We start from the raw sequence: 19,049 nt of genomic DNA on the forward strand, positions 1-19,049 counted from the left end.
ATCTAATGCAATGGCTTCGTAAGATTTACAGGCAAACCTTGCCGGACAACAACCTGCAGTAACAAGCCACATTGAAACAGTCCCATCCATCATTCTTACGTAGTTAAAGACATTCTGCTCAGCAACCAACTGCCTTACCAAACCGGCAACCATTTTTTGCGGTTCCCAGTGGCCCATCTGAGGCATCTCAACAACCCAACTTGATTGAAAGCTGCACCCAGCTCGGCAGTAGACATTTCTTATTGAAGATTTCTACAGACGCTAGTCTGATAACCATCCAACTAGTTGGCTTAAGGGTGTTGTACCAGTCCCGTCCCTACTAAGCAATTGTCTTTACCTGTCAGTCCATCTTTAACATTACTACCGTCCCGTAATGCAAAGTAATATTAGTACTATATATACATGTCCCAAGCATCCGGCCAACCAACCAAGTACCTGTCTGCGGCAACCACTTGTCCTCAGCAACCACTTTTGCTCAGTCCCTTGAGTGGTTGATGATACCAGGTTTGACTATATAATCAAAATTCGAAGTTAGATATTCTTATCCTCAAGTTCACTCAAGAGACGTCTGGTAATCAATAGCAGATAATCAAAATAAATTCATATGTATTGACGAAACTCGGTCTCTATACCTTCAATCATTGTGGAGCGAAATCTCATTTACATCATACTAGTAATTGGAAGTTTGTTTTTTGATTAATGTAATTTTTGCTTATCATATTACTTGGTAATGTGCCATCTTAAATCTGCAAATCCTTATGATTTATCATGTCGCTCCGGGATGTTTGATAAAAGACTTGTTTATGTATAATCATGACACACGTTCCACGGCTATTCCTTTTATAGATATATAGAAATATATAGCCCCCGTCATGATGGCATTCAATATCAGTGCTACATATACATACAAGAGGGGTACACGGCTGATAAAATTGACTTTAAAAAAACGCTTCTGTTTTCCTGAGATTAATTACTAGCTGATGTAACTAGATGTTTAATTTCATATGCAAAGGCCAACTACCTACATGTACAAAAAATGCCATCTTTCAATGTATTTCCTTTCACATATTATCATATATACCAAGCTATGAATTATAGGAACGAAAGCACTCCCTGTAGTACTACACTGCAGTAAACCTCACCAAGTTGAGTGAGATAAGTCAAAGGTTTATGGACCGTAGGTACAGTAGAACGGCTTATAGGTTTAGAGATGTTCTCTGCGGTGGGCAGCTTGCCAATATGCAACAATCGAAAGTCCTTTCGCATGAACGCTCTTTCCAATATACCAATAAAAAGGAATTACCAACAGAATACCGGTGCAAGCTGTAACTTAATCTAATCGAAACGGTTGTTGGTATTAAGTCTAGTCACTTTCGGTCATACAAAGCAAGATTCGTAAGCAAGATTTAACTCTGATGTCAAACGCAAAATAATTGGACTGTCTTGTGTTCTAAATCACAGCTAAATCATGCTTAAGATTGAATTTTACCAACAGAATTGAACTTTTATGCTACAAGATGGCCATTTTTCATATCTTAAATCATGTCAATCATAACATCTCCCGTAGAATGTTCTTTTAGACAGTAAACGTAGCTGAAGATTTTTACAGTTTTGTTTAACTTAAAGGTTCAATGACACAAATATGGCAATACAGTACCTTGACGTTCTTCTCCGCACGCCATGTCGAAAAGTTCTTTTGTACATTCCAGGGGCCTCTGGTCTCACCGTTCCGCTATATCCCAGTATCGACACCTTGTATATCCGCCCGGGAGTCAACTTTTGCAACAGCTGAATGACAAGCACTTCCTTTTTCTCGTGGTACTCAGTCGGTTCTATAATCGGAATGTTTTCCGACGTTGTCAGGTCTGAAAGTTCTATCGTAGCACCGGAAGAGTTTATCTGGCTAACATGTAGGACGACGTACTCTGTGGCTTGCTTGCAGCGCATCCTTATGTCGACAGACCCCGAAAATTGTTTTCGTCTCAAGTTGAGCTTCAGAGTTATTTTGTAGCCGTAGGGCAGTAGATCTGATGGCAGTCGCTCGGCATTCCACGGGCAATCGTCTGACGGAACTGTAGGGTCGCTGCCCGAAGGAACTACATCATAGTAATCAGTCTCCTCGTAATTGTTTACCTCTCCCTCCACCACGGGGTGTCTCTTCTTCCAAAACCAGATGAAGTATCCACCAGCTGAGCACAAGCCAGCTAAGAAAAGGAGAAGAAATAGAACGCGAAGGTACTTCAAGCAGCAATGACCTCGACTACGCTGTTTCTTCGCCTCGGCTCCCATGTGGTTCACCGTGCTTTGATCGTTTTCGCTCGGGCTAGCCGTCGATACCGGCCCGAGGATGGAAATCTCAAACTCCTCGGCTTCCATCTTCCGAAAATGCCAAGAGTCTTCAGTTTAAATCCTTAGCATTAAGTCCTGCCCGTTTCCTCCGCGATGACAGGAGAAGAGAAGAATGGGACAGCTGCAACATGCTGATATGTCATGACGCCTTTGTTCGGGCCTCCTTCCCTCTCCATAGCAAGACAGGAAAGAACCGGCGAGCCTGCGTCTCCTAGATATCCCATGGCGCATCTGAGGAGCATGAATTATACTCTAATCAAGGCAACTGACTCGCACCCACCAACACTGACATCTTTGCTGCTTTGACAATTGATATGTGTTCTCCGGGAATATTGTGACGAAACCATCCATTTGAAAATCACCTTCACCTATGAGTTCCAACCGAGTGGCTATCCCCACATCCATTGACTTCTAATACAAGCTGATTATTTGTCGCTGGAGGTCCTTAACATCAGGAGCGTCATTGAAGTCGAGTCGGTGAACAATCTGATTCTAAGGACGGTCAGTCAATGTCAAAAGCATCTGGAATCGATATGAAAAAATCGATTTGGCACAATTCAAATTGAGTGAAACATTTGGTGTATAAATCTTTTCACCCCTTTTGATATGGTATTGTTCCAGATCTTCGGCATTTTAGAACGTTATCTTTAATAAACCATTGCTTATGGGCATGGCGATACCACTGCATATTAACTGCATATTATGTGCGTCTTAAATTGTTTTGGAATAAATGCATGAGGGACTCATAGGTATGGAGAATTGTATTCCGGCAGCGTCGTAAAATTAGAAAAGAATTAGTAGTTTCATTACATTGTAGTATACGTTACTCCCCGGCAAAATTATAGTGGTGGCTGCTGGACATACGGTTAGAAATCGTTTACGGTGTGCAATTAGGCCGGATCACTGTAGCGTTATTTAACATATGGGAAACCAATAACGACATTATAATCCATTGATGGCTCAGTATTAATGGTAATAGCTGTAATTCAGGTACACAGTAACCCATAGGGGACATAAAGATGTAATTAGTTGCCCGGGTTTGAGGAATGTAAACAGTTACCATCTTAGACGTACTGTGAGAGTTCAGATAAGGGCGTAAGCTAAGAGAGCGATTTACAAGCGAGGGGGATGTTTGCGTTAACAATACAAACCGTCAAGCAGAGCAGTCCACATTCCTGCATTGCTAAGATGTGTTCTAAATGCACCCCCATCACCAAATGATGAAGTCCTTCATAACGGTGGGACCGTACCGCGAGCGTTCGCGACTCGATTCAATTGATTCTAGCCGTATAATTTCATTATATATTTACTATACAATCTCCTGAACTCACCTTTCCATGCCCTCAACGCGTACTGTTCTTGCTGACTTGTTCTTGCTAAAAGCCAGAGTTCAAGTGATTGTTTTTCAGTTTAATCAATTTGAATCTTGGGTCGATTCGAGAAGACTTCTTCATAGATGCCGTTATTTTTTCTCTGTATAATGGCAGATTGGAAATCGTTTTAGACACGTCTTTGCATCGATTTTTCTGTGACTTACTTGGAATTAATAGGAAGGTGACTTGGTAGTGTCACGGGCTAGACTGGTCGTCGAGTTCTGGAAGATTACTTGCGACGGCACCGTCTGGATGCAGTATGTTCAGGTTTACTTATCATGCAAATTGCTGGGAAGTAAGGAGCTCCCTCTGACATTTGTGCCCTCTGTATATCAACTGTATGGGGTTCAGATTACTGATAATACCAAGCGCGTTTATGATAACATATTTTGAAATAGATATAAGCTCATAGGGTGACAATGTAGTCAAGGCCAATTTCCATATGTGTATGTGTAGACTGATTAACTTTTTCAATTATCGATTTGTTTATTAATTGATCGGTTGGTATATTGATTGGTTGGTTTGTTGGTTGGCTAGTCGGTTTGTTGGTTGGTTGGATGGTTGGTTGATTGGTTGGTTGGTTGGTTGGTTGGTTGGTTGTTTTTTTGGCTCTTTGTTTCTTTTGTTGTTGTTTTTTGTGTGTGTTGGTTGCGTGGTTGTTTAATTGGTTGCTTTTAAGGCTATATCGGTGGTACTTAATAAGTTGGAATCAGCCAGCAAATAGACATCCTTGGCGTTTTATGCTCGATATTCCGTCATACTGAAGACTGATGACTATGTCAGGCCGGTTTCTATCTCCCTCCGTTCGATTCTCACGTTCTTTAATTACATGGGTGTGTCTTTCGGCTGTCCCTGAAGAATTAGATATGAGTGGGCATGGCAGCTGGTGACAAGTGGGAGACTAAAACGTGCCCTGAGTTGAAATTTCTGTGAGCTGCAATTAAGCATAAGCTACAAAACTTGGCGTGAATCCATAATAAAAGTCAGTTATAGTCTGGAGTGACTAACGGTATGTGTATGATTAGTATTGCAATTACACAACAGTTCGTTTTCCATTAATATCTTTCATGCCCAGCCATTAGATGAAGAAAGGGTGAAAATAGGTATGCTGAGCACACATGTGGTCAGTAGCCGATTTAGAACATTTAGAAGTTTAAGGTCAGGGTCAACTTCGTCAAAAAGCCAATCCACAGGACCCTGTATCATATCAAGGACTAAGAAAATGTATCATGATATAAAAACGTATTACTGCGACGCTGTGGAAGTCTCCATAGCTTTTTTTCTTTTTTATTAACGACAGAGCATTGTGAAATCGTTACTCGCCTGTGTGCGCTGCATGGTTTTCTAGTCCAATCTTCTCTATTTTTGGCAACTCATTTCAACACTCAGCGAAACGTAGTCGTCAACTTTTATATGATGTACGTTATTGAAGAAGCCGATTCAAATCCAGTATTCTCCATCGCGCACGCCAAATGCGACTTAGGTCACGTCGCAGATTATGTGAAGTCTTTGAGGACGTTGGAATCTTCTCCCAACTGTGAAAATCGAGCTTAATGTTCTCCATAAGCCTTGGCACAGTTTAATGCACCTCTTGCACTTAACGTGGCTCACCGATACTGGTCAGGTCCTTTTAAGTACGTGGATTAAAATAGTGTGGCCTTTATCTTTCGCTTCGATCCTTGCCGTTGGCTTTAGTCTTGTTCCAATATTCTTATCCCTACCTCCTCGCGTTAAGACATACGATATCACATGAAAGCGATGCGTAACGTTTGAAGGCGACGCCAACTGGAACGCTTCCAAAGACTGGCAATAAAAGATAACGCTCCATAACTGATATCCTGTCAACTTTCAGTCTGTGATGTTGATCTAAGGACGATTCGACACTATAAACAAGACACGTAAAGCAGACCCGGATTATAGGCTTGCTATTAGAAACCATAGCTTATCCTGACTGTACAGCAGTTACAACTTCCAAAGTAACCGACCGCAAACATGACCATAATCGCACCGTGAATGCCTCACACCACCACCAACTCCCGTTTCCTTCAACTCAACAATAACTACCTGTATCCCTCGGGACTGGAGGCTCTGAAACGGCTTCCGTTTGACGCTAACTCAGATATTTCAATACGCAATTGCCACAGGTGCTACCATGTTTAATGCCAAGATTCTAACCATTCTCTTTTTCCTGTTACTGATTCATCACATCCTTTGATAGACAGGAGTGTGCATAGACAGGAGTGTGCAAATACAGGTAATTACATTAAAGGTAATGAACTGTCTTCTACGCGAATATAATCTAGGAAAATTTGAGGTGAGAAATAGTTGCTTTGTGTTGAAGTAAAGATCAAACTTCGTCTAGGAAAATAGCTGCTTGCGAACTAATTGGTTTACAACCAGCACCACTTTTCAGCACTAGCGAGGAATAACCACGGAAACAATGTGACAGTAACGACTTAGCTTACTTGCGCGTATCCCTTTCAGTTAAACAAGATGATTCTATGACGCATTGAAGCATTTTGATGCAAAGGCAGGCAGGATGTAGCCTGAATTCTGGACGTAGTTTTACGGCTTTCTTCATCACCGTTCTTGTCATCGGAAGTTTGATTCATGGATCATCAACTGCACAACCATTCACCCTTCAATCACTGAGGTCTGAACGTCTCCTCCTTCATAATGTTCTAACCGGTTATGGTGAGGGCACGTTCCTACTTCATTTCTATCTTCTAAGCAAAATATATTTGTTAAGCGTAGGTAACGAATGTACACAACTATTCAAAATGTGTTTAGTGAATATGAAATTATCAACATAATATTTGCAGAAATAAAAGTGAATCCAATTTTGATTACTAGTGATAATACAATGGATTGGGACAATACTGAATCTATTATGACTAAATCGTAGCGATGTATGCAACTTCTTGAAATCAATCAGTTAAGGATTCGTATGATTAACCAAACGGTCAGAGTAATGAACTTAAATACATTTTTTTAATGTTTATGTAGGGGCTTGCAGACCAGTGTCAAAAATATGTTAATTTCTATTTTCTTGAGGAGGGTGTCTATTTATATATTTCTTTTGGGACGTCATTACGTTTTTCACGCTGTTGTACTATTTGTGAAAGTGAAATAAAGCTCTTTTAAGATAGAAGACGTAGATTTTGTTTTCAACCTAGCGCAGAACTTTATTCCCTGGCTCTTACCATAAACGCAGGCTGTGTCTCCATCAACATGTCCGTCACGTGTTCTGGTAAATGTGCTTCATTCTTAACGATAGCCATCATCGATCTTTTTCAACCTCCTCTCAAGCGCAATGAAATCTCCCCCTTGCTCTAACGATCCCAATAATTCCACCCCTCGTACGGAATAGATGAGAGGACAGAGCCACGGATTGACCTCGACAACGCACAAGTACGAGAAAAGGTCCTCAAACTTCATAATGTGCATTCGTTCCAGTGGAATGCAATCGGTTAACAACGTTGGTACATACTCACTGAAGGTTGAAGCAAGTCTGTAAGATTGTGTTCATCCAATTATCAAATCGGACAACCTTTCCACTTTTAAAGTCTGCAACGAATACAGGCTACCTTCGAGTAGGCTCATTACCAAACACGGTTCTGTCATTGTAATGGCATCTTTGTTTAAATATACGTACATTTTGAGACAGAAAATGCTGAAGATCTAACACGGACAGATTTTCAAGAAGCTATTGACATCGTGTCAACTTTACTGAGTTTGAGTTTATTAGGATCCACAAATAGCTTAACAGCTACTCTTCCTGTGGTCCATTCAAAAACATGACTGGAGGAAGCTACATGACACACAGGAACACACATATACAGAATAAACATGTACATAAATGCTAAAAGGCTACTTGAGGTCCATATACACTGTTAGAGGATTTGTCAAGAAAACATTAATGAATAGAACACATGTCAGGTTTTACAGTTTTTTCATGTATGTAATATGCAAGGATTGCAGAGGCTAATTCGGCGGTGAATGTGAATGAGACGTCTACGCACAAGCCCCTACGGTCTGCCTGCAACGGACTTCAATCGACAAACATCTGCGTTTGAAAGATTGAGTTTGAATTGGATGATTATCTACTATGCCAGCAAGCCAGCCGCGCATAAAGTTACATATTCCTGTACAACCCTTTTAAGCCTGCCAGTCTAGTGTATTATTTAAGCAAACGTGGAAAGCATTGATAACACACACCTACACTTACCAACGCTGGAGGAAATCTGGCGTGCGCTCTTTATTACTACTTTCATCGATCAAAGATGGTTGTGTACCTTGATTAGATTAATTGATTGATATCATAGATATTTAGAGTAGTTCCAACGTTAAGAAACAACTTTTTTTCGTGTGTACGTCCAGGTCATACTCTTTAAACATTATGTTTTAATACAGAAGAACCATATGAATTCAATTGAAATACTTTAGTTGTGATGATATGATTACATGTGTGGGTTGGGTTGGGTTGCTTTCCACGAATTGACTCGGATATCTTGGTATATGACGGGAACTTTCGATATTGTGTTCAATTTTATTTCAAAGACCGGAAGATTCGCCTAGTTAGTTAGATTGGTAAGCCAGCTTGTGAATGTTCTGTTATAATCTTGATTTAGTTCGTTTTTGTTATTGTTCTTGATTAGACTAATATGTAACCTTTATAAGCATAAATTCCTTTCGCTGTATTACTTTTATCTTTATGTTATGATGTTGACTTAGTTTGTCTTGTCATTTGCAGTTAACCTGAGTTATATGTTACGTTGTAATTATTAATTTCTTTTGTTATCTCTGACCGTCATCTGTATTTTCTGTATTTTATGAGCAGAAGACCATTATAAGCAGATATGCTTCTTGTCTAATGCCCAATAAATGTATGTGAATACAATAAATACGACGGGAACAAAATAATAGAATTTTGTAATTTGTTTGAAGCAGTACTTGAAGCCTGAAGGATGGCGTGATTTTACTTTATCCAGAATATCTGGGCTGTATATCAGGAACGGTATATGATCAGGCATCGATTTTCCTCCGTGCCGAGAATAAAACGCCTGCAAATTCTCACCTCAAGAAACCAGGGCGGTGGTGGCTTCAGGCAATTAGAGGTGTCTGGCTTGACTGTCGGTCACGGACTCCTTTTAGTTCTAGAGTTCTTTTCAACCAACTTAAGTTGTGCCGAGCCTGAATAAGCATTATCATTCATGGTCACTAAGAGCTGTAATGACTATAATGATAAGCCATAGCTTAGGTCCTGTTAGTGTATTCTAAGAATCGTGTGACCTTATGCACTGGGTGAATTATTCAATGCTTCTTCGCGAAACGCCCCCCTTACGCAACGATTCCTTTTGACCCTGGCTTACTACTTGAATGCTAATCAAGTATTACTAAAAGCGTGCCACTGTGAAACCCCTTGGAGAAACAATGATAAGAGTATCATCTACTGATTATGCTTTCTACAGTTTAACGCAGGCAACACCATTGAAGACATGTTGATCTATATATAATTCGACCTTTTTTTATTATTGGCATCCACCCTAGTCTGATTAACTCTTGTTCACAGGATCATTAATTTCTAACCGTGCCAGGAGACTGGTTTTTAAGCAGAAATTACCAGTAAAATTTCTTGGTTCTTTGAGACTGTAAATGTGATTTCAGGCTGCGCTATAACTATGGACCTCAGCCATTAAATCCTCCTACGTCATGGCAACAGGTCCTAGTCTAACATGATCAATTGTTAGCACAGGATGAATGCAAAAATTAACAGGATTGGGTTACTACTGAAGTAAATGTGTTGGCCATCAAGCTTACAGGGATTTCACCAGTTTGAGGAAGGCTGGATCCATGGAAGTGTGCTTACGCCAGGCTACCCGCTACCCATATCTACATCATCTCCTCCCTGGCCCAAATGATGATTGTTGTTGCCACATTTTGCATTCACCTAAGATTTGCCCTTACACGTCCTGGAATTCACCTAAGGTTTCCTTGATATTCACCTTGTAGGCCGTTAGTCGGACCACTCGAATGCTGTTCGTAGGCTGGGGATTGCTCAGATGTGTTTCCAAATGACGCCGGAACGCTCATGAACTTCGGTACTGGTGGAAGAATATGAAAATAGGAGGGTCCAAGTTGATAAGCATTTTTGCCGACATTGCATCCTTTGTACTATCATATGTATGGCAAAAGTTTGTTTTCAACGTTACTAAATAGATTCCACCAAAGAAAAGCAAATAGATTATGTTACTTATTCGTTTTGACGTGTTTACGAATTTCACTGAATTTCAGCAAATGGGGTTTTCTGTTTTTTTAATGATTCGTGGTCGTAAGAATGTATCCAGCGAAAGCGATTTGTATTTGTCTTTATTGACAATGAGGACAAGTCATTACACTGGGTCAGCCTATGCAGCTCTCGCTGGTAACGGCTGACCCACAAATACAGACGAACATACAACTTATATACATAACCTGCAGTAAAATCATTACACTATCATAATACATAGTTGATACAATACAATACAATGCATGAGAGAAAGCGATGTGGATGTACCACTGCGTTGCAATAATCTATGTTTAAATGTTGCATCTCCTGAACATAGTACTAGTCTTGAATTCTCGGAAGAAAAGGGACCCAATAGACGGCACTTTACGGATACACTTTACCGATTGGCGAGCATCCAAGCCATGTTCAACTTCTGATTTAAAGCTCAGCACGGTACGGATATTGGGATGTACTTTGGCCATTTGAGCTACGAGCTATTCGTCAACTGCAACCTGATCACCGGCACTAGCCAGGAATCAGCTTCCAATCTAGACGAAGGCAGCTCCGTTCATATTTCACCCTGCCGCGGCTCATTATGTCACGGACGCAATGTCGTTCTGTTCATCTGTAGAGTCCAGGATCATACACTTATCACAGAGCGTCGTGCATGGCCAACTCTCCTCATCTCATCTAATAGATAAAGTATCCCTTTATTCTAACTATCTGACCATTAGGGCAACACTGAAGATCTGGCAACCAGTTTTCTCAACCCTTCTCGGATTTCTGTTTTTCACTTAGTGTCATGTCTGTCTATTCTCAGATATCATCCTCCCATCTTTCCCGTTACCTACCTATCTTGCATTCTTTAATTTCTTCCTCCGTGTACAGTTCCTTGCATGGCAGTTTTGGCTAGTCCCGATGACCGTGACTCTCCATATGTATCAAATCCAAACTGCAATACGACGTACTCCATCACTATCACCCGGTAAGTATGATTTAAGGCTTGTTATTGTACTGTACGGCAGAAACCGTTGTTTCACTGCCAAAGTCGAAGAAGCTGCCAAGAAGTTTAAGCATGAGAAATCGGGCTGTCACTTTCCTCAGACTTCTTCCTGGTGCGCTGCTACCAGGAAGACATACCTCAGAAATTAACATATATTGTTTTCCGTGCCAAAACGATTGATCTTGTAGGTTATGTGATTACAGAAAATACTAAATCGATATTTTGGAAACTGGGGAGAGAGATAGGTAGATGGCTACGACTGTTAAGATGATGAAATTAAATATTGATCCGTAGTTTCCAGCCTCTCGAAAGAGGGCAGTGTCCCCGATTAACTCGCTCCAACATGATACTGTACCATTTAGAATTGTTCTGTTCGTTTAGATTGACAGATTTGATTTCCATTTCGAGTGAGACATCTGTTATGATTATTGGACTTGGGTGGGCCATCTTTGCAGCCAGGGGCTCAATTGTTCACATTGTTCGGGCTGAAACGCAGTGGTCTGGGGCGGCTGCCACTCGGCCCTAACTCAGATGACCTCAATATGACAATTGTTCCAGGTGTGGTCACTGGACTGTGAAGTACTGACGTTTGATTCAAATTCCTTCTAATTTTCCAACGAAAGTGCTCTAAAATGTAATATGAAATTCAAATGCAGGCATCCTTTATCCCACTAGATTAAAAACGCATCCAGAAAAAAAGAACTATTGTCAGTATCTTATGCTATTTGTCGTGGGGATTATGTGAGAATTATGTAAAGTCGTCACCTAATCCCTACAAGCCGAGGGAACATGGTTATTATCATTATGAGCTAATCATTCTTTGATTATGATAATGAAGTAGGGGATTTTCCAATACAGCGGCCCCAAACTTATCATCCTCGGCATTCGCACAGTCTGACGGTGAAGCATGCATAAGGTACATGTATGAGGGGTAAAATAGTGCCATAAAATGCAAAATCATGAGGCAAATTTTGGCACAAAGTTCCTGGATTACAGGAATTACGACTTTCTCGATCATCAACTCCCCCCCCCCCCCCTACTTTGCCCCTGAAAGGGCTATTTGGGGGTTAATGAATGTAGATGTAGATCAAGATGTTAATTAGATATGTGCGTATTTGATTTATTGTACAAAAATGTCACCACAAAAATTAACAGATTAACAGAACGTTTGACTTATAATGATATATCAATCATGAGTTTACACAATAGTTTGCCTCCACTCATTTTTATTCTTTTAGCTGTATGATAATGATTATTGTTCTTATAGCTAGTGCCATTTGCATGTTTTTACGAATAGGCGTTTTGCATTTTAAGCTAAAGCATATGTCCGTTTAGAATACTTAATACTTCGGTTAACTCTTCGATGTATGTAAGGGGCCGTCATATACAGTCTGCATTAAGTAACGACATAGAAGCGAGTGTACTGAGCATTCCTTGATAAAGAATGGTGTTGTTCAGTCAAAATGTATTTCATCGGATGCTACTTTGTAAGTTCGTTTGTTGTTTGTTTGTTTGTTTGCTTATTTGTTTGTTTGTCTCTTTGTGTTGCATACCCGGTAAACCACCTCATGGCATAACACACCAGGTTTGTGCGGAACAGTACAAGCTGCATATCCGGGCAGATCTATTTGATCCACTCACAATGGGAAGGACCCCTACTCTTTTCGATAAGTGTGGTGGCTTTTTTTAACGTGCTCGAGGTGTGACTCTCCTTAACACTTTACTTCCGTTGCAAATTAGTCCCATTGCGTTTTAGAGGCCGTGAGTTGTTATCCACTTTGTGTAGGGTATGGTATTGGAATGCTGAGCCCATGCCTCTCCTTTCATCGCCTTTTACCTCCTTAATAGAAGTAAGGTACACATTTACACCTGGGTGGAGTGAGAAAAGTCGTGTAAAGTGCCTTTTCCAAGGACACAATGTCTGGCCGGGGGTCGATCTCATGTCCTCTAGATCTAGTATATAGGCACTTGGTCATTCGACGGCTAAATCTGTTACAATATGCCGCTTGTGAAGTAGATTCCAGTGCTTGTGTGTGTTTTTCTCTTCATTTTCAGTCTGCTTTGCATTCAGCATGCGGATGTCTTTAATTTGTTTGGCACCGTAGTCTTCATGATCCGAGTCGACATCACACGTACATTTCCCATCTCTGAAAATGTCTCTACTTAATGTTATCACCTCGTTGACTCGGATGGCGATGTTGTAAGTTGTTCTGTGCGTGTGTCGCCACGAAGAAAGATGAAGTGTTTTCCCCGAAGACTGTACGAGCGGTGTATAAGAAACTCATGAACCTCGCAAACTCGACCTCTGCTCTATCGTGGATATCGGGCATGATAAGAGGAACATCACAATCAGGAAGACCTCGTGTGTAAAATACGAAATAAGAAGCATAAAAGTTCATCTAAGCTGGTAAAATGCATTATGAAGAAGTAAACTGTTTTAAAAAGAATTGGCTGGAATGTTCATTGACTTGCTCAGTCTTCTTCGTCTGTATGACGCAATCGCTGTGGACACGTGACTTTATGCACGTGTGACGTCAGTAATTGTCGGAAGTCAATATCGCCCTCCATCCCGGTTGAGAGAAGGCTGGGGCACCCTGATTAATTCTCATTAATTCTCTCCTGTTCGGTACCCACAATATCAACACCCCAACGAAATTGCGTGCCACGGGGAGAAAAAAGGTAGACCAATTGATGATTGATTCTATATTGATTTTGTGAATTTCTAGGATTCCATGCTATGCTGCTACGTTACTCTGTAAAAGACTGCGTTTTCTATTAACTTGAACTGTCAAACTTGAATAAAGGACAACTCAATTTTGAAAATGCGTTGACTTAAAAAAATATTGCATGTAAGGCGATGTTGACACGCCACGACAGTGAGCGAAAGAGTCTTTTTTTTATATCATACAGTTTTTTTTTTTTATTAAACAACAGAAGAATATACAGGACACAGAGGTGACGTACTCTAGCTGAAGCTAATATTAAGCATCACCTCTGGAAAAAAAATACAAGTTACATAGACAAGTACAATAGCAATGAGAAACAGCAATTGGGTCGTCCAATACAAACAAGCTAACAAACAAACAAACAATGAATATATCAATATACCTGAACTAAGTTTTAAAACGTCTGCTTGTCAAAATATAGTGCTGAGTCAAGCCTAAAATGTTACAGTTGAAATCATACGAAACAAAGGATGAACCTCTTAATAATAAATAAATGAAGGCTTGATCAGACAAAGTATCAATATCAAGAATAGGGGCTAAAAGGTTCCGTAGGTTGCCCAGAAGGTTGAGTCTTTGCTGATTGTATATAGGGCAGTACAAAAGATAATGAGCAACGCTTTCGCTTCGACATCCGCAAGTGCAGGCTGGACTTGTTGCTAAGTTGCGTGTAAATAAACTTAGGTTAAGACTGCACGTGCCGGTGCGAAGGCGTGTGAGGAGGGCGCAAGTGTACCGGGGGCCATGACTAAAATGTGAATAGAAAGAAGGACGTACTAATTTCACTAGATGTTTTTTAAACAACGAAAGATTTAAGGATCGAACAGCTATACCAAGACCGTTCCAATGATGCGTTGCATAAGGAATAAAAGACTTTTGATATCGAGTTGTAGAGCAGAGCGGTATCCTTAGATTAAGTTTGTTGCGAAGATTATAAGAAGTAGAAATGGAGACTTCAGGAGGGATCAAATCCTTAAGATACTGGCGAGTATGGCCATGGACAATTTTGTAGAACATGATCAGAGAGTGAACGTGACGACGATCCGAAAGTTTTTCCCAACCTAATTCAGAAAGTAGCGAAGAATACGAAGACCCTCTTACAGCCCCTGAGACTGCAAGCGCGCATTCGTATTGGACACGTTCTAATCGCTGGGAATCATATAAAGTACATCCATGCCAAATAATGTCAGCATATTCAAGGAGAGGACGAATAAAGGATTTATAAATAACATCAAGTACTGTTCGTGATAATCTGAATTTCAATTTGTTAAGAGTGGACACTCGTTTGGACGCCTTGCCAATCATATGAGAAATTTGTGTTTCCCATAACAAGGTGGACGTAAGAAAAGTCCCTATATGCTTGTGGGTTTTGACTGATTTGATAACACAGTTATCAAGAAGAAGAGGGGGGTGGTCGGGAGGATTTGATTTCTTAGAAAAACACATTTCTTCAGTCTTTAAAGGGTTTAGGTTCATAAGCCATGTTGAAGACCAAAATGATATCTTCCTAAGATCAGTATTGAGTCGATCAGCTGTAACGTTAGGATCTTCCACAATGTCCAATAATGAACTATCGTCAGCAAATAAAAAAGGGCATGTAACTAGACCGTCCACCATGTCATTAATGAAGACAAGAAATAAGAGAGGCCCTAAAACTGAACCCTGAGGTACACCTGCGCCAACATAACTCCAATCCGAACATTGACCATCAATAACAACTCTTTGCTCTCTGTCAGAGAGGTAGCTATGGAACCAATTTAAGATTGGGCCGTCGACACCGTTTCTCTGCAGCTTGAAAATAAGTCCTTTATGCCAGACTTTGTCAAATGCTCTAGAAAAGTCTAAGTAAACCGCTCTGACTTCTTTGTTGGAATCTAGAGCATTAAAGATTTTATCAGTAATACAAATAAGTTGATTTACTGTCGAATCTCCGCGGATGAAGCCCGACTGGAGGGAATATAGTAAATTTTGAGACATCAAATGGTTATACAAGTGTTTGGATACAATTTTTTCTAAAATTTTGGACAAACAGGGCAACAGAGATACGGGGCGATAATTAGATACATCATCTGGTTCTCCCTTTTTGAAAATTGGAACCACGTTTGCCCGTTTCCAGGCCTTTGGAAAGACACCATGGCAAAATGACAAATTGAAAACGTAAGCGATCTTATCAGATATGTAAGGGCATATGAGTTTAAGAAAGCGATTATCAACATTATCGTGACCACACGCTTTGGATATATCTAGAGCGGATACATAGAGTTCAATCTCGGCAGGTGTGGTAAAACATTCTGAAAATCGGACATCAGTGAGAAAATCAAGTTGTGGGAGGCTTGCCTTGGTGTCATCTACAGAGGCCTGAGCAGTGAAAAAATTGTTGAACATGGTTGCCTTTTCACAAGAATCAGTTACATACAAGTGACCTGACCTTAAGGGAGGAATATTAGAACTCACTTTGCTACAATAGAAAGATTTAACAATGTGCCACCATTTCTTACTAGAACAAGGAGAAGACGTCAAGGAGTCAGCGAGACGGCTGTTGTAGTTAGACTTAGCAAGTGATATTTCGCGTACTAGTTTATTTCTGACATTACGGTATGCAGTTTTAATAGTTTTACTTCTAGAAATGTATACCATGTCCCCCCACGAACGACACCAGTGGTATCCCATAGTTCACCATTACTTCTGACGTCAATGGCGCCAAAACGACCATTTCTGTGACGCGCCGTCTTTCCAAATGTTCGCCGAGTGAGTCTCATTACGTGTGCACCGCAAATACTGCCGCAATCTTGAACATGAACTTGGCATCGTCCCATATCGACTTTTAACGCGATTGCAGCGCTGATTATGTACATACCGTATTTATAGACATTCATTAATCACCAATAAGAAAGAAAATAGATCATTCTGTAATCAGAAAATTTTCAATCTGGGATTTTGTTATCGTAATCGAATCTTGGTATTCTATCTTGTTTTGCGTTTCTTGTAGGACTGCAAAATGATCTTCTTGGACCGTTATTCTACGAAAAAGTATCCATGCAATTATGAAGTCCTGAACGAGGGAAGTACAATTTCAGATTAGTGCATTCGTCTTTGCGTCCGGTGTATGTAATAGCACATACGTTTAGGTCAGGTTCAGTGATTGAACTTTAAAAGGTAGCTGAAGGCAGCAATGGAAAACATCGAGTCGTATTCAAGCGGCGTAGCTGAAAAAAAAAATCACAATTTTGTGTGAATGCAATAAATTTTCCACACATGTTGTTTAATGTACTAGTATTCTAAACACATGGGGCATTTCCATGTCTGACAAAGAGCGAGTTTCTTGCATCTTTGGCTACATTAGAATGTATATCTAATTACATGTATGTTAAAATTTGCTGCAAAAATTCAATTAAGTAACCTCCACACACAAGTGTAGGATGCTTGTTAATTAGTCGAGTTTCAAACGTGCTTTTTTCCCATTTTCACCTCAAAGAACATTCTTTAATTGTTTTTTTTCTACTGTAGAAATGACACATAAAATATGGTTACAGTGACAAAGGCACACCGACCACCGACACACCTTTTTATCATATTTACCCGGTTTGGCCTTGGCTTCGGACAATGTATCACTTCTCTGTCCTAGAAACTAGTTTGGGGACGCAGCCTCCTACTTACCGCTCATCTGAATCTATGGCACATTCACATCCGCGTTCCGCTCCATCTGTCTTGTCTATGAAGTGTCAGGACGCCATGTGCATTTCACTGTCAGACGACAAGGAGTCTAGAGGGACGGGAAACAAGGAGGTCTGAATCTTGCAAGTTTTTTTTTATTTGATGTTGGTTCATTTCAAAATTGTTATTATTGGGGGATTGTTGGATGTGCGTTAAAATGTTTAGAAGTAGGGGGTGTTGTTACAATTGCTTGTTTGTTTGTTTGTTTGTTTGTTTGTTTGACATTCTTCTTGAACGTCTTGTTATCTATTTATTTCTTGAAACTTCATGGTTTTGAAGCACACATTAACACACAGGCACATACATACAAATATGAACATACACGCAGTAACATACACACACTCGTGTACACATATACACGCACTGACTCAAAAACACATACAACCACACACACACTCACTCACACACACACACACACTCAAACACACACTGACACACACTCATACACACCAGACACACTCACACACACTCACACACACACACAAACACACAAACACACACACACACACATACACTTTCTAAACACAAGTTAGAAACGTATCTGGCCAAGATAGCCGTCCTTGCAGCCTCGACCCCATTATTGCACCTCAGACAGCGCTAATAGCCTGGGCCATTACCCGGAGACTCCTTATCAACTGAAGGCCTTTCGAATCACTTTCCTTGATTGTCTGAGTGAGTAACAGAAAGGTATGCCCCATTACGTCGAACATGGTTATAACCGCGGCAACAAACAAAGTACAGACCTACTGAGGAAAATTGCTCCGCAGCGCAACCATTTGTGTTCATTATATGTTGCATGTTTCTGCATGCACTTTAGTGGCGCATTTGTGAAACATCCAATATGGTTTTACAGTTTTGAAATTGCAATTGATGCTTGTGACCTGTATGTAATTGGAAAAACTCTGGCATTGCGCTCTAATGAAGAAAATCAAGTCTAATTCATAGTTTGATTTGTGGTAAACTGAGCTTATTCTAGGACCTGCCACCGCGTCAATATGCGTCTTTCGTCGGTTGTAATTATCGTTCAAAACTGTAACACTGCAAACAAAGTATATGTTTTGGTTTATCAATGATATTTCTGTGAGATACACACAGAGCTTTAAAAGACGCATCTGTACTGAACTACGGTTTCATTCCGAATAAACAATTCGGCTTTGGTGACGAGATACAACAACTGTTCAAACGTTCTGCTGCAGTACCAAGAAAAGCCGTCAGGAGGGAAAAATCAGATCAGCCCAATACCTAACCACATGCTTAATATGATAACAATCAAGCCGTAGCTTTTTAACCTAGGCTGTCCAACAATCAAATTTAAACGCCACAAAATCGTCTTGTCGATTTAGTTGTGGTTTGAACTACAATACTACCTTGAGTCGCACTGTGGCGTTTGTGAAAGCTGCAATAAGGATTAACCAGGGAGTTACGAGGATGTGCGGCAAACATGTCGGCACGATTTTACTCAGGGTGTATATACGTAGTTCTTCCAAAAATGTATGACAGCAGCCTATCCCCGGCTATTAGCTGTAGTATAACTTCTTTCTGTTTAACGCCATTGTTAACGTTTTATAACAGCAGTGATGCGGCATTTTACGGTGTCGTTGCATTTAACTAACCTTCAT

The 19,049-nt window shown here is 40.4% G+C and overlaps 2 protein-coding genes across 3 annotated transcripts in view; one reads left to right on the forward strand and one right to left on the reverse strand.

Moving 5' to 3' along the window:
* LOC136425352 (aminopeptidase N-like) overlaps positions 1 to 2,798 on the reverse strand; it is a 73,340-nt gene extending 70,542 nt beyond the window's left edge. The window contains exon 1 of one of the 2 annotated variants that reach the window (XR_010754005.1): positions 1,658 to 2,798. Coding sequence is in view for 1 of the 2 variants with exons in the window: in XM_066414199.1 (XP_066270296.1) it covers positions 1,658 to 2,376 (719 nt within the window). In the remaining variant the exon portion in view is untranslated. The remainder of the gene's footprint in view (positions 1 to 1,657) is intronic. The other variant, XM_066414199.1, reaches the window with a different exon arrangement.
* The window catches only part of LOC136425354 (uncharacterized), an 88,868-nt gene that overhangs the window by 62,594 nt on the left and 7,225 nt on the right, over positions 1 to 19,049 (forward strand). The window lies entirely within an intron of this gene.

This window comes from Branchiostoma lanceolatum, chromosome 19 (genome assembly GCF_035083965.1).
Source record: "Branchiostoma lanceolatum isolate klBraLanc5 chromosome 19, klBraLanc5.hap2, whole genome shotgun sequence".
Lineage (NCBI taxonomy): Eukaryota > Metazoa > Chordata > Leptocardii > Amphioxiformes > Branchiostomatidae > Branchiostoma > Branchiostoma lanceolatum.